General features: G+C 36.2%; 1 protein-coding gene across 3 annotated transcripts in view; it reads right to left on the bottom strand.

Annotated features, from left to right (window-relative positions):
* LOC145693293 (alpha-tocopherol transfer protein-like) overlaps positions 1 to 16,257 on the bottom strand; it is a 111,845-nt gene that overhangs the window by 51,837 nt on the left and 43,751 nt on the right. For all 3 annotated transcript variants that reach the window (XM_081769148.1, XM_081769150.1, XM_081769149.1), the window contains exon 4: positions 6,608 to 6,758. In XM_081769148.1, the coding sequence (XP_081625274.1) occupies positions 6,608 to 6,758 (151 nt within the window). The remainder of the gene's footprint in view (positions 1 to 6,607; positions 6,759 to 16,257) is intronic.

Raw genomic sequence — 16,257 nt, 5'->3', positions numbered from 1 at the left:
CTTCAGTGCTCAATGATTTGAAGATCATTTATGTCAAAATTCAGCAACAAAAATAACCATGGTGCAACAGGAGCAATTAATACATAATGTATGACCTGCAAGTTTAGTATGTGACACGAATAATTCTCTGGAAACTGAAAATAAAATGATAATTCTTATTGTTATGCGACTAGTGGTTTGAAATTGTCTATAAGTGAAGAAATGCTCTTTAAGTAAAGAATGAGGGTAAAGAGTGAATGAAGTTGAAGGTCCACTTCACTGAAGGCCAATGAAATCCATTAGATATGAATGTAGAAAATATAGTTGCATCAATGAATAGAAAATCGTAATTAACAACTCAAATACTACTCGAAACTACTGTATTTATTGACGCAATACTATTTTTGTCATATATTGCTTAACAATGCATTTTAAAATTTTTATGAGCGTTATTTATAATCATAAAATGAATTTTATATATGAAGCAGTCATTTCCTTGTATCACATTGTGGTTTGTAATCATACGAAATCATAAAAGGTTCTATAATAAGTCTAACAGCAATATATAACTTTACCTAATTACATAAATATTACCAAGAATGAATATAAATAAATCATGATTAATTATTGTGACAATTTGTACTGTATGTGGAAATACTAACATTTGTATATATACTTATCTTGAAACTTCCTTTTATCTTTTTAACTAATACATAAATAACGCTGAAATTTTGTACGATGTAAATATCGGCTGGGCGAGGTTATTTGATATATAGACAATAACACTACACTCATGATTTTGCCAAGTTGACGCAAACATGTATTTCTTCAATTGGTACTGCGTCAGATTATTCATATTTCAAATAAGCACGCTAAAAAGTTACAATATCTAATTTATTATTGAATGTTAACTACTAACAAACTTCACTATCACAAATATCAGAAACGTGGACGTCTATACTAAAGCAATAATGAAAATGGGCGGCCAGTGCAAGGACATCCACAGTACATTAGTGTGAAGTACTACGGTTATAATTTGACATAATTCAAATGAATACAAACTAAATTACAAGGAATTAAAAGAAATTGGCTTTATTTCGAAAAAGTGCTTAGATAAGTATGACATTTAATCACGAAAATGGTTTTCAGAATAGTAAGGATTATCATTTCGTTTAATATTCAAACATTGAAATACTGTACTAGATGTTATCCTTTCAGAATTGGATGCTAGGGTATTTTATGGTTCTTTGACCATTCCTGTTGTAATTAGACAGACTAGAAGCCAAGTGGCCCAACTCTAAAATTGACATTTTCAAGGAATTTCACATTTTCATGAACAATTCATATTTCTGTTATGTTTATGATACGAGATAAATCTCATATACCATGTTAGAGTGATACTCATAAGCTGAAGCGCACAAGGAGTTCGTTTATTGTCAAATCCAAAAGCAATGAACGATTATTTTCACGAATCAAAGACCTTCAAACATAAATTGCCAAAACTATCAGAAGAATTATTGCTCGATGCAGGCTGAGGAAGCGACCCACTTCCTGCAATCATTTGGTACTCATGAAAATAAAGAGATTCTGAAAAAAAGAGAAAAAGCCTCTCCCTGCTTGATTGATAATATTAGAATCGTAGGTTGAAGAGCGATCTTCTTATCAAAGACTTACAAATCGAGTCCAGTCTGGAGTAACAGTCAACGAGACTAGACGTTGTATGAGTGTGATGCCAAGATATGACATTCTTTTGCTGAACAAAATGGAAACAATAATTTCTGCCTGATACGCCTGGTGTATAGGAAATTGCCTGAAGGGATCCCGGCCTTGGTCTAACAGATTAGTAAAATCTTTCTTGTGTCCTCAACCTGGGAGAGGGAAAAATCATTCAGAAAGCCCTATAGTCAGAAGAAGTTAGTACAATGAACAATCTATTACTCTCTTGAATTTGCGAGATGAAATATATTTCAGAAATAACTCTTTTGTGACTTACTTTGGACACATAAGCGCCAATTGAAATATTTTAATTATGGCAAAAGGCAAAAATATGCATTAGTAGTGGAAAATTTTATATTTTATTTTAAAGCAAAAGTCTATTCTTCCAATTCTTATATCTCAAGGAAAATCGTTTCCACAAACAGCTAAGAATGGTGATTCATTCCCACATTAACCCCCCCCCCTATCTTTCTACTTCTCCCGAAGTATCTATAATATAAAATTATTTACTTTAGCCACATTAATTGAATTTCGCATGCAACTTCAATGGGGTTATATCTACCTTCTTGGAAGCATTGCCTAAATTCAACAAATATGCATCATTTTGCAATGATGTAGTAATTAGGGCAGAATAGGTTGGAAATGTGTTTGGAAACTTAAAATAATCGACGACAGCTAGGTCCGTCGTGGGAAGCTAGGGACCATCGAACAGTCCAGCTCACCGGTGTTGGTTTGACCGATGTTAATAATCGGCTCCCAGCTCGGAAGGTCGGTAGGGTTTCTCCTGCTTAAGGTGATGAACACATCCTATGAGGAGACTCGCTTCTTTTCCCCCTTAGCTCTAACTGAATTATCATTCTTGGCCTTTTACATCAATTTGATTCATTTTTGGCAAAGTAATTTTTATTAAATTTTGTCAACTTTCAGCAAACGGCGAACTTGCCGATGGATTTATGTCTTGGGTGTATGATGAATAACTTAACCATGCGAGATCAGTTATGTGCTTGGATGATCATTGAAATGTTAGTATATATAGAATCAATGCAAACTCAAAGCAGAAATACTATCCAATTATCTATTGTACTATTTTTTAATTTTATTCCATATCTTTATATTCTAATAAATATTGATTGGATTTGAATTCTTGGAATCCTGTCATTTCAGATATTGGACTATTATTCCAGTATAACGTAATTATTTTCGGATCACGTTACGGTTGATTGTTCAGAGATCTCGAGGATGCTCAGCGGTACGAAGTCGTGCCTCTGCTGTCAAGTATATATAAATTAAAAGCAAGCAACTTGCTAATATCTACATCTTAGTGAGCAGGATAATCAAACCTCCAGACTGCGTAGTGTGGGATTGTTGAATCCCGATAAAAGCTGCGTTAGCTCCGACAATTATTCTAGAGTGCTTAACCCACACCCTTGTTAGCTTCAACTAGCGGTAGGAAGACGAGATTCCAAAGTCTGCACCTTTTAGAATGGCGCTATAGCACCTAAGGGTTTGGGTCCCCGGCCAGAAATATCTTCTATCTAGTGGGTAAATAATGGCGAAGCTCCCGAAATGCTCAGTTCGGTTGATGATGAGCCAATCTGGTTAAGTGTACTAAAATGTTTGTTGTACCTATTGGTGAACCTACCCGTAGCGCACCACACGAGAAACGACGTATCATCATCATATTGGTAGCCAAAACAATAACTATGTAATTTATGACTTCATAATTTACAGCTTGCGAAAAATCTTTTAAAAAGGTATTCATCTATGAATCTCAAAATTGAATGAAAACATTAGTCTATTTTTCATTTTTTTGGAGTTAGGTCAGTATCGAAGAGGCCCAATTGTGTGAACACTCTGATACGAACTGGCATTAGAGAATACAAACTGTTTCCGAATTTCGAACAGCTTCAGATAAAGAATAGACTTCACGTTCCACAATAGATTGCGGTAACTGGGTCTGACACCTCAATAAATTCAAATGTACCATTGTCGCTATTGCGTAAATTACGGACCACGATACAATTTCCGGTACTGCAATTTATTTTAAGAACATAATATGGCGAACTAGGAGACTAGTACAAGGCGTAGATGACACAAAACTCTAGAGCTGAAGACTCTCCGTTTGGAATCCAGCAACTTTAACTTCCAGTAGAATATTTCAATATCTTTTGACTGATGAAAATTTCAGTATGTTGTATTTTGCTGTACTAAAGAGGCCTATAATAATTTTAGTAATTAGAAAATCTTGAGAAATGCATTTGCATAGTGTTCTACACATACGTTATTTGATATTCAGTTACAAATTTAGATATTCAAACTGGCTTTAAGTAATGACAACTAGTCGTTAGAAAATACAAAAGTATTATATTTCAACGATAATATAGTATTTATTCCAGACGACAGAGAATAAAGGAGTTACATACACAAAATTAACCTAAAAGGACCACACTTTGTACTGAGAAATAATCCAAAGCAGTTGTCGAAGAAATTATAACATGCTATCAATAAAAGTCATATACCCCCAAACCAATACAATGCAGAAAATGTTTTCAAGTGTGACCATAAGGCTTATGTTTTAAGGTATATTTGAAGATAGCATTTTGACACTTACGCGAAATAACACAGAAATGTCATTATTATTGATGCTTCTGATTTAGGTATAGTCCACTATAAAAGATTAGTCGTTATTTCATGATGTAACAAATGAGAGCAACTAAAATCTTACTTTAATTAGGTTCGAGAAGAAAAAAATTGACTTTAGACTGTTTGTTTCCATGTTATTATGAGGAAATTATTAAAAAAAATCAAAACTTTTTCTCACTCAACCAATAAATTAATGCATTACAAGGACATGGTACAACCATAAACTAGAAAGATGCTTCTCTTTTTACTACACGGTGTCTAATATACAATGCAACCCGAAGTTTGGGATAGTAGAACTTTTGAACCTGAAGTGGTACACAAATAGTGTTTATACCAAAATGAAGCTTTGTTCATGCATATATTTTTAAACTAGGAGGCAACGATTGGAGTGCACTAGGAACCACACAGTGTTGCCAGATGTAACCAAAGGTGTATTTTTTTTTCAAAACACGTAAATTGACTCATAATTCATACGTATGGATGTTCTGTCCTTAATTTTCAGTTTGTTTAGTTGGAGTAGCTTAGAAACTGTAGAGCAGAAGAAACAAATTTTCATTTCCAGCGATAACTAATCGGATGAAGCCTCTGTAAGGGGCAACTAGGTAACTCGTACTTTTCATAAATTAACTCTGAATTGACAACAGTGCTGATGTTTCGGTGCATCGAAAGCTGTGTTAAGGATCTGTGTACGTTATGCAATCCCTGAAAACAATGAAAAAGAAACTTTGAAATTATTATGATAAAACTTTTACTTACATGAACCCGGCAACACTGGTATTATCACGAAATGAGTTACCAGCTCTACAGCAGATGATGGAAGTGCCCCTTCAAACACCGGCTCACACGTTTCATCATGTTGGCAGCAACTTTACGAAGAGGACAAGTGTTAATGTTCTCAATGGCACTGCGAATGTTCGTTTCCAGGTCTTGTATAGTTCGAGAATTGTTCTTATATACTTTTTGCTCTAAGCAGCTCCATAGAAATGAATAGCAGTGTTGCCGGGTGCATGTAAGTAAGATTTTTATCATGATAATTTCAAACTTTGTTTTTCATTGTTTTCAGGAATTGCATAATGTATACAGTTCCTTAACACACCTTTCGATGCACTGAAACATTAGCAGTATTGCCAATTTAGAGTGTTAATTTATGGAAACTACGATTTATCAAGTTATTATCCCTTACAAAGGCCTCATCCGATTAGTTATCGTTGGAATTGAAAATTTATTTTTTCTGCTCCATAGTGTCTAAGCTACTCCAACTAAATAAATTGAAAATTAAGGACAGAACATTCATACGTATGAGTTATGAGTCAATTTACATGTTTTTGCAAAAAAAAAAAAAAGATTTTTTACCTTCGGTTACATCTAGCAATATTGTGTGGTTCCTATTGCACTTCAATCGTTGCTTCCTAGTTTAAAAAATATATGCATGAACAAAGCTTCATTTTGGTATAATCATTATTTGTGTATCGCTTCAGGTTCAAAAGCTTTACTATTCCAAACTTCAGGTTGCATTGTATATTGGACACTCTGTAGATTAACATACTCTTCAGTAAGATTCTCAAATACAGAAAAAAATCATATTTAAAAACAATTAAAACTCTCGTGATTAGTCTTTCACAACCTCGCAGCAGTATGCCAAAATAGGTAAGAAAAACTTTTGAAAGACCTTTACATTGTCGCTTCAACAATAAAATTCAATACAAAGATGGCGAAAGAAGGTATAGTGGTTCAGTGTAGAACGCTTAACTAGTGCGCGGGGCCCCTAGTTCGATCACCGGCTAAGTAAATTTGCGGTGGACAACATCGAGTCCGTGGGTTTTCTCGGGGTATTTCCACTTTATCATTCCACCAATTCTTCCATCATTACTCAATTATCTTAATCATCATCTCCCATAGTTTAAGGTATATAGACATGAAACGTTAAACTAAAAAAATCATTTCATTTCATTTACAAGGATAGCAAAAATCCTGTAAATCTAGTCTGTACAGTCAAGCAAGTCATAACTTTATGAAATAAATTGAAAATATTTTTATTGCACTGGTGAAAACGAAGTGGGTATACTGTGGAGTAGTACTAAGCCATTATTTCCAGTGTGAGATTTTAGTGAACCAAGTACTGGAGAAAAATCATCAAAAGTTCAAAAAGTGGCATATAATATTATGCAATTTTCGGATAGAAATATGGGTATGATCAAGTAAATACGTACATTGAAAAAGTATGTAGAGGAAATAGCGTAATAATGTTAGAGAAATTGCCTTAGCTTACCTGTTCTAAATACTGCAATTTCTCTCCCTTTTGGGTCTCGATCTGGAAGAATCATGTACGCGTTCATCATATACACATGACGTAATTCTTCAAGGAGAGCAGCACGAAGGGCATTTGGAAACTTTCTCCTCAATTCGTAATACCGCTTCACCTAGAGTCATACTCATCATGAATAACAAGGAAAATAAATTACATATTTTAAAATAGTACAAAAAAAAATAGTACGTTTATTGAAAAGAGAAATCACTGAATTAAACATTACAGTACAAATTTTGCATTGTGCGTAAATATTTCAATATTATTTATTGAAGATTTTAAACTTATGACTCAATAAATGAGTAATTAATAATACCTGTATAATGACAGTTATACTGTTCATGTATAAAAGCAACCTATATGTATGTAAACAGGTAAGAATTTAAACAATTCAATTTTGTATATTATATACTCAATCCGTTTCAAATGGTAATAATAAAATCGTGGTGTTTTTCGTTATAGCTATATTTTTCCTTAATTGCATCAAATTACAAAGAATCTCTGAAATAATATCAAGATCATAATAGTTAAGATATTAAATACTACAACATAATAAATACATTTACGATGGCTTATAGTTTTATATGAATAAGTTTAAACATATTCCTATTCCTCTTCTTCAGCATGTACATAGAAAAATATTTATAATCAAAATTAAGTATTTTTATGTTTTTATTATTTATTTATGGAGTTATAATTTTATTATGGTTTCCAGATTAAGAGAATCATATAACTGGAAATGGAGATGTTTGAGATACAACTTATTTCACATTTTAATTGTCACCATGATTAGTATAGACAAATTTATACAGGATATGTTTCTAAGAGCAAGGTCAAGGGAAGTTGTTCGGATGTATTTTTCTTTTTGTAATTAACAATTCCTTTGATAATATTGACAGAACAAACGCATATATATGGAAAGATACACTTGACACCTAAAAATCGCATTACTTTTTCCGTAATGGTTATGATGGTTTTGGAAACTTCTCTTATGCCTTTAATTTTTCTAATATAACTGGCATTTTGAAATTCAGTTGTAAGTCCATTGAGTGGAATATGGTTGATTCACCGCTATGATTATTATTTCATATTTTTGGAGAAAAGTAAAATATTACTTTCCAAATTTTAAGACAAACAACGTTGTTAGCACACAGTGATACAAATATTATTTGCGGGTTTAAATTAAATGCAACAAGTGTTAAACAAAAAAAATACAATATGAAGGTCAACAAGTGCAAAATACATCGATATAGAACTTAAGACTGATGAGAGCGTATATGTAGAGTGCGACCTTGTATGGACGTGAGGCATGGATTTTAGAGTAGAAGGAAAAATTATAATTTGAAACCGTTAAAATGTAGTGTTATAGGAAGGTATTAAATCTTAACTCGGGTGAGTATGGAAATCAAATTAAAGATTATTGAAAAAGAAGAAAAGAGTATAGTGCAGAATATTTCTTATAGTGCAGAAAGAAGAAATAGGATGATTGGACACATTATGAGATATGTGGAATAATCACACTAAACGTTATGAGGGAAATAACAGGAGAAATCTCCAAAGGAAAGTCTGAGTTGAAATATAGAAACCAAATAGTACAAGGTGTAGGAACAAAAGTACAGATAAATGAATAGTCTGGCTTAGGATAGGAAGATTGGGAAGTTACGTTTAGCTAATCGAAAGATAGTTAATCTGAGAATAGGAATATTCCCGTAAATTCTATTGGTAAATTTAGGAATATAATACTAACCATATTCACCATAGTTCACCATGATCGGAATTAGTATTTCATTTTCACACATACATTAACCTTTATATTATTTTACAATAGGCAATTATCATTATATATTAATGCAAGAACATGGAAACACATTCATGTATCATATATGCATTTCTGTTATTTATATTGTTTCTTCTTCTCATTACGCATTTATATTATTATTGTTATTGATTATATCTATAATTGAATCATAGAAAGAAGCATAAAGTAAAATGAGGACCGCGTAATGAGTACAATGCACGAAAATTGGTAACAACAACAACAATAAAAGAGAATTATAAACTAAAGAAAATATCTTACGTATTGTTTACAAATTAAGCACTGGCAAAAAGGAAAAGATTTTGCTGGTAAAATATATATATCGCACAGGGAAAAGACAAAGGTTTAGCATATCAGGTGTTACCATCTCAAGTCGCTGATAACCCTGATAACCGGGTTTCGATTCTGTGGTGTGGAGTGGGAGCTAGGGGCGGTGACATAGTGACAGGAGACAGGGGAGAAAAATATTCTTCCGGGAATGATTTATTTAAAACTCTGCCTGGCTAAGCTGTGTTCCTGGCCCCTGTTGGCTGTAAGACCGCAGAGCAGCGAACAGAAATATAAAAGACAAAGCAAAGAGGGTCTTGTGCCATTCATGATGGCAGAACGAAATCCAGTTGTAAAGAAAGAACAAGGAAACTCTAAATATATAGATAGTAAAATAATAAATCTCAACAGAAATATAGTTTCGCCGCGAGGTGTATAGCCTAGCATGGGCTAGTACCATAGTTGGCCGCTAGGGCAACGGCAATGTTAGTTGTACCCTGTTTCCTGCCACGTGTCGACTTCTGCCCACGCGCTCCTCGAAAGGTGCTGGATTGACCTTGGCTATCGGCCCACACACTCCTTCAAGGTGAGATAGAGGTCGTAAAGACAATAGAAAGAAGCTAGATTGGCCTTGACTATCCGCCCACATGTGGTGCAATATGGTGCAATAAGGTGAAATACGGGAAGTGGTGCAATCGGATGAAACACGGTGAAATCTGATGCAATAACCACCGCCCCGAGAGTATAAAAGAGGTGAGTTCGACCTTGCCGAGATCCTGTTTTGGGCCGGCACTCGACCTGCGCTGGTCTCGTCTCCAATTTGCAGCAGTTGCGCTACTACTTCAGACTCAGGTATGCTGCCGAACCTAGAAATTATTTCTAAGTTCGCCATCAATATGATTTAACTTGAAATTTCTTAAAGAAGCGATAACATGCCAAGAAAAGCTAAAGGGTTACGCGAGTATTAACACCTTACTTGCTGCCCGAGTCCTGGTATTTCTTAAATCTCTTTTCTTTTTTTTTCTTCTCTTCACATTTTTACAATATGTGGAAATTTCGCGAACCGAGGAGCAGTCTATAGGCTAGTAACATATATGTAAGACGGAGTAAGGTCAGTTAAACTATAAATAGTCTGGTCACGCTGTATGTAACTCGATTGTACTTCTTTTCTTTTTGATTTCTTTTGTAATAAATACTTTATTATGGAATTCTTATTTATTTATTTATTGGACTCATTAAATGATTTAGGTGCAAGCCAAGAATCCTCACATTTGTACTGGGCGATTCAGGTAGTCTTAAAATTAAGCCTCTGAGCTACGAACTTCGATGTTACTTCTCTTCCATTAAGGTACCAGTTACTTGATTCCAGACTAGCGACCGAAGAAACCGCTCAGTTCGAGGTTAATCGCGGATTAATACAAAATCCGTCAGCTAGGAGGAAGAATATGAGAGAGAGAAGTATAGGTTCATTCCATCGAACCTGTCCTGTGCGTATGTTGCACAGGTGGTGGAGCCCCCAAACCAAACTCACACACCAACTTACTAACAATAAATGTAACAGATTTTGGTGGAGGCGCCGGGTACAATATTTTTGGTTTGTATAGTATTTACATTTACCTTGGCTTGCTTGGTTATGTTATCGCAGGAAATGTAGTTTATCTTTCTTTTCGTAAATTACTTAGTATTAATATTATAAGTTGTGCTTCGGAAACTATAGAAATAGACAGTGTTGTTGCGCTAGTTAAAAAAAACTAGCCTCGGCAGGATATATATTACTGGGACTTTCAACCTTCAAGTGGCATACAAACGTGGTACCATTGCGAGTTCCCAAAATTAACAGTTACAAATCCTACCAGACAAATTAGCTTATCGCTAGTAAGCATAGGTTCAAAGGATACCGGTCAATTTTTACCAGCAGGCCTAGTGATTGGCCGACTGACTCCGTCCCCTGGAGAGGATCCCGCTACGGACGATTACAGGAACGAGCAAGACGTCCCCATTCCCTCGGGATCCTCAACGTCAGACTCCGTTCGTGGATACCCACATCAAACGGAAAAGAAACGCCCTAATTTACTATTGCCAGGGGTTAATAACACAGTCGTAAAAGATCCATCAATCGAACCAGAATCGTTCGACTCGCCTGATATACCGAGTCCCGTTACTCCTCCTTCCCTTTCAGAATTTGTAAATAGTTCTGATGAATGGGATACCCTATCAGAATACTCTGAATCCGAAATAGATTGCCTGATGGATGATTCGGATGTAAAGCAAGAATTTACGGGTTGTGTAAATGTACGACCCGTGGAAACTGCGCCGATGGCCCAGTTATCATCTAAGAAATTGTTTGACAAATATTTTGAGTCATTATTAGCTCAACACTTTCCAGAGATGAGGGACGAACAGCAGCAGGCACGGACAGGTAAGGAAACGAACTCTCTTTATATTAATGCAGTTAAGAACAGTGTTAAGTCAAGCACTAAGCCGTGTGGGTTATACCATCAATAATAATACTTCAGTACAGTGCTTCAATTGTGATATAAGTATGTTACATTTTCCTTAGAAACAATAATAGATATAAAACAAAATAAAGAAAGAAAAAGAGGAAAATTATTCAGTTACTTTGTACGTCAGTACCACTGAAATTTTGTTTCTTCTTTCCTCCTATTTATACCTATATAGGAACAGGAAGCCACAGGCTATCCTCTTTGTAAAAATATGCAGGGCATAGAACCATACACTGACGTTGGTGAAAACTGACAGAAAATGTTGTCATGAACGTTCTAATGAATTCCTGCTTATCTTACTTATTGATACAAAACTATTTAACCCAATTATGTTAGAACACACGAGATTATACTTTAGAGACATAACAAACCCACTGCGATGAGTAGCGCTATGTAGTTGATGGCTAGGGAAAATACTATAATAAACTCGTCACTGCGATATGCATGAGTAATAACCTACATAACATATAAAGAAAAAAATAAAATAAAACGAAGCAAACGTGATAAAGGAGAACCTACATGCGGTATATTTACCACACACATCTATAACATGTCACAATCGATATCGTTAGTTTTAGAACGGAGAACTTCGAAAAGGGTCCGAACCACAGCGGGGGTGGCCAACCTGTTGGGGTTAAGTGACTAACGGATTTTAAGACGAGCCCAGACACCACGAGAAGTTGTAAGCGCGCGAAATCGTTCATGGTGTGAAGGGACTTTCTTTCGAATGAATGTGGGCGCCCATGAATGTGTTCTTTCTCCTTTCTCTTTTCCCTTCCCATTGCACTATAAGTACGATAATCCCGCATAATAAAGTAAAAGTTAGTCCGGACTGTTAATAAGGAACTGCTCGTTTGTTACATACAAGTTCTCTCCTTCTTTTTTCCAACTGAATTGTGGTCACATTCATTCATCTGGTGACCCGGTGGATTAGACGATTAAGCTTTAAACCCATTGCATGGGACATGCGTAAAATTACTCGAAGGTTCTCTCACACACGTACAGTAATTACAGCAGACTATTACTTCATGCACACCCTGCTGAAATCCAAGTGTCGCAGTGCTTAGGGGTACTATACATCCTACAGAATTTCGCCACGCCACGCGTGCAAATACATAATAAGTACAATATTTATTATTCACTTACCTTTAGTAATTGAGGTACCAAACACCCCCATCCATGATTAGTTGCACTGTGGAAGAGGGGCAACCAGAACGTTCCACCGTGATGAACTCCCTCAGAATCCTCGAACTGAATACGCATCTCCCGTGTTACCGCTAGGAATCCGTCACTAATGAGGAACGTTCCGCGGCACTACGCTAGAAAACGGTCCCGAGTTCCGGGAGCAAGGAAACACCCGTAATTTTCCGGTGAAAACACTAGACGGCAGATCTGCCTCCAGAGGTGGCTAAATATTTTCAGTTGCATACGACGGATCTCTACAACCGTAGGCATCTTGTCGTTCTACTAAGTATAATACCACTGGATTGTACCAACTTAAAAAGCATATACACTTGATAGATTGTAACTTCCGGTGGCACAGGAAGCAGAGCCCTCAAATAGTTATTTTTTTTCTCGTCCGCCGTCTTGCTCCCTCTCTGATTTGCGACCGGATGAAATTTCTCTTCGCGGCTGACGATTCCAACGATAACGCTGAAACTACTTGTCTCATTAAGTTTTGTATCATAATGGTAAAATTCCAATATAATAGTGAGTTTATAGTCTAAATAAAGTACTCACGTCTATGTCGAAGTTATACTGGACTCTTAAACTCACATTCTGCATAGTGATACAGTAATTACTCGTAGTTATTTTTGTGTGTCAAATCATCAATTTACATAAACAAAGTTGTTAATGTGGTTACTTTGCACCCTTCATATTTATGGGGTAAAGCACATGACGTACGGTTTCTTTTCAGACTTAACGTACACCCTATTATTTGGATGTTGAAGCCGTCACTGTTTTAATGATGGAACACAGCACCAGTATTTCGAAAAGTGCAGGGACGCATATGCCAGTGAGTCCATATGAATCACTTTCTGATGCATATTTTGTAGTGGTCACAGGGATCACTCTGGATCCTGTCCTTTTTATTGCGAAAGAAATTAGCTTTCTTTGCATTAATGAAACGCCGCTTGGAGAGCCTGTTATACATGACGAAGATCATTTTCTTCTTCGACCTGCATTTCCTTCAGCGGGACTTTCTATCACCCACCGTATTAAAATTGCACAATATGAGGCGGAATCACGCATTTCATTTGAGTCGGGCCATTATACCTTAGCTATGGCTCTGGATCGCATATCCTCCCATGTACCACACGGTGCAGTTGTCTTTTCCTTTGGATCTACATGTACAACGCTGTTGTGTGCCGCTTGGCCGACGCGCTACGTACTTAACTTACAGAAATACCGCTCATCGGATTGGCATACGTGGATCTTTCGGTCAGAACTTGATCTTTCCTTGACGTGCCCGTTAACATGCCACCAGGAAATTGATCCTATGGCCTGCAGCCATGCTACCTTATGTTATATGTATAAATTATACGTTAACCGGGCGTGCCCACCAAGTACCTCGACTTCGTGGGACTCATCAACTTCCGATCCGGATGAAGCCGCGCTTTCCCTCCACTCGCTAAGAGAGCTATCATTAAATACTATTCCAGAGGAGGATAAAATTGTTTTTCCGCCAGATGTACGCTCAGAACAGCCTAGTATTGGTGACGTTCTGTCACCCGATTCGGAATGATACTTGCTAGGCATAAACTGAGGATAGTGTGGGCGCTAATTTTGAGCCCCACTCCCTCCCTGAGACAGTATCTGTGTCGGGATAACACTCATCGGTCACTAACGCCAATTCTACTGAACACAATGCCGAAGTCACCATTTTATTCACTAGTCGACACAATGACATAGGTCGCATAATACTGACAAGAGTCTAAGAGCTTGAGTTGCTCCTAGAAATGGGCCCATCCAGATTTACATGTTTCATGCTTGACGAACGTTTTCTCTGCCATCTCAAGAACTCCCATGTTGGAGTCTTGGCCGAGAAACGGAATGCCTACGAGGCTATGGCTCTGTTAAAGCTACGCTACGCTCAACACGATTTATACAGAACTCCTATTTTGTTTAGGGGCTCACACTATTTTTGTGGTCACCCTGTGTAATCACGCAACAATCCAAAAGTTATACCTACATGTACCTATTTTTATTTTTTTAGGGTGTCCCTTTCGTCCACTTCTAAAGTGAGTATTCTTATTACATTCCTTATCTTCTTGCTATAGAACTGCCCCAAAATGGCTTGTTGTCTTGCGCTTTCGTCACGTACTGAAACCATCTCTCCCCACTTTCAGGACAAAAATGCTATGCCGCGACAAGTGCTGAAAACTGGTTTTACCCTTAGCCCCCGAGATTGGAATTTTCTCACAGATATTGAAACGCGTCTTTGGGTCCAACTCACCGGCTTTGTACCCTCTCATCAATTATGTTTCATTTTTCCGCACAATTTCCGTTCCTTAATACGGCATTTTCTGGCTCTAAAACTTCGTGAACTACGTTCCCGCTTGGTTTTTCGATATTGGGTGCAGATTTTTAGATCTCGCCTAGCTAATTTTGTACAAGATACCTACTTACAATTTGGTTATAATTTTTGGTTTTCGGTGTCTATCTTACCTAACATTACTTTGTGTCTCCGCATGTTTTCCCGCCGTTCGTTAAGTTGCGTCCCTGTCATTCGTAAGACTTTGCGCTACTGATATCACAGGGATATTGCCTTTGTGTGTGTGCAGGTGCACGTTTATTCTTTTAGCGGTCACGTTAAAATTGGGCTCTCCCTGCTTATGTTAGTACTATGCCTGCCTTGCACAATTAACACTACTTGCTACATCATAATTTTATTGACTATCTTACTTTTTCCGTTTTGTGCTATTACTAACAAGACCGGGTCTTATCTGTGGACAAACTATACATTAAACTAATAAATAATATATATTATGCAATTATCCTTATGGAATTGCGTCTTCCTTTAAAGGAATAAGTATAACACGTGCTGAACACTGGGAAAAATTAAAGGAGCGTCTAATTAAATTTTTTTGTTGTTGTTTTGATAAAGTTTTAGACCCCTTGTTTCTTTTCCAGTCATTTCCTGCGCTGTCTCTCTCTCTCTCCAGTCGCTAATATTGCCTATTGATACGATTGCTTATTTGCTACTTTTATAATTGTCATTATGAATATTTTGTTTCGTATGTAATATATATATTGGACATGTTTATATTTTATATTCTTATATATATTGTAGGCCTATGTATATTGTATATATTTATAAAAATCTATTATAATAATATAGCCACTGCTATGTAACCATCTAGCTGATAAATAGTTGTAGAACGAGATATACTTCCTATGCACTAGTAAGAAACAATGGACCATTAAGATGAAAAATACAATGAACAAATGATATAATAGCCACATCGGGAAAGCTAATGACTCTGACGTGTTCTTTTAGTCTACTTATAGAATAATTTCAAAATAGGGCAACTCACTCATCATCATACTCTCCAGTCGGCACATATCCACCCAAAGATGTTAAAACATACCGTACGAAGCAGGAATCCTATTAATATTCGGTATATAATAAGAAATTTCCTAGTTGGTAAGTGTCTTTATAGGGAAATAGCATATGGTTGCTGAGAAGAACCACCCGCAACTTAAGAAGAAGAGCGATCTACGCTGAGAAGCCAAAGCCGTACAGTAAAGCGAAAGAATCCAGGAAAGCACGCTTAAGTATAATGTATCAAACTCTTTTCTTTATTTGTTTTTTTTTTTGGGTTAAAGTAAGTGGTAAAAAGTTCTTTAACATACTTCATATAGAGTAAAAATGGCGGAATCATTCAATTGCAAAGAAGTAAGTGTATTGGGAAGATTACATTTGGATAGTTAATCAACACCCTCTTATTGTGTTTCATCTTAATTATAGAGCGTTGAGCAAGAAGATTGATTGGAAACTGATAGTACGATTATTTGGAATTGGT

Source organism: Thermobia domestica, chromosome 8, assembly GCF_964235325.1.
Source record: "Thermobia domestica chromosome 8, izTheDome1.hap1.1, whole genome shotgun sequence".
Taxonomy (NCBI): Eukaryota; Metazoa; Arthropoda; class Insecta; order Zygentoma; family Lepismatidae; genus Thermobia; species Thermobia domestica.
This window is presented reverse-complemented; position numbering and strand designations above follow the sequence as displayed.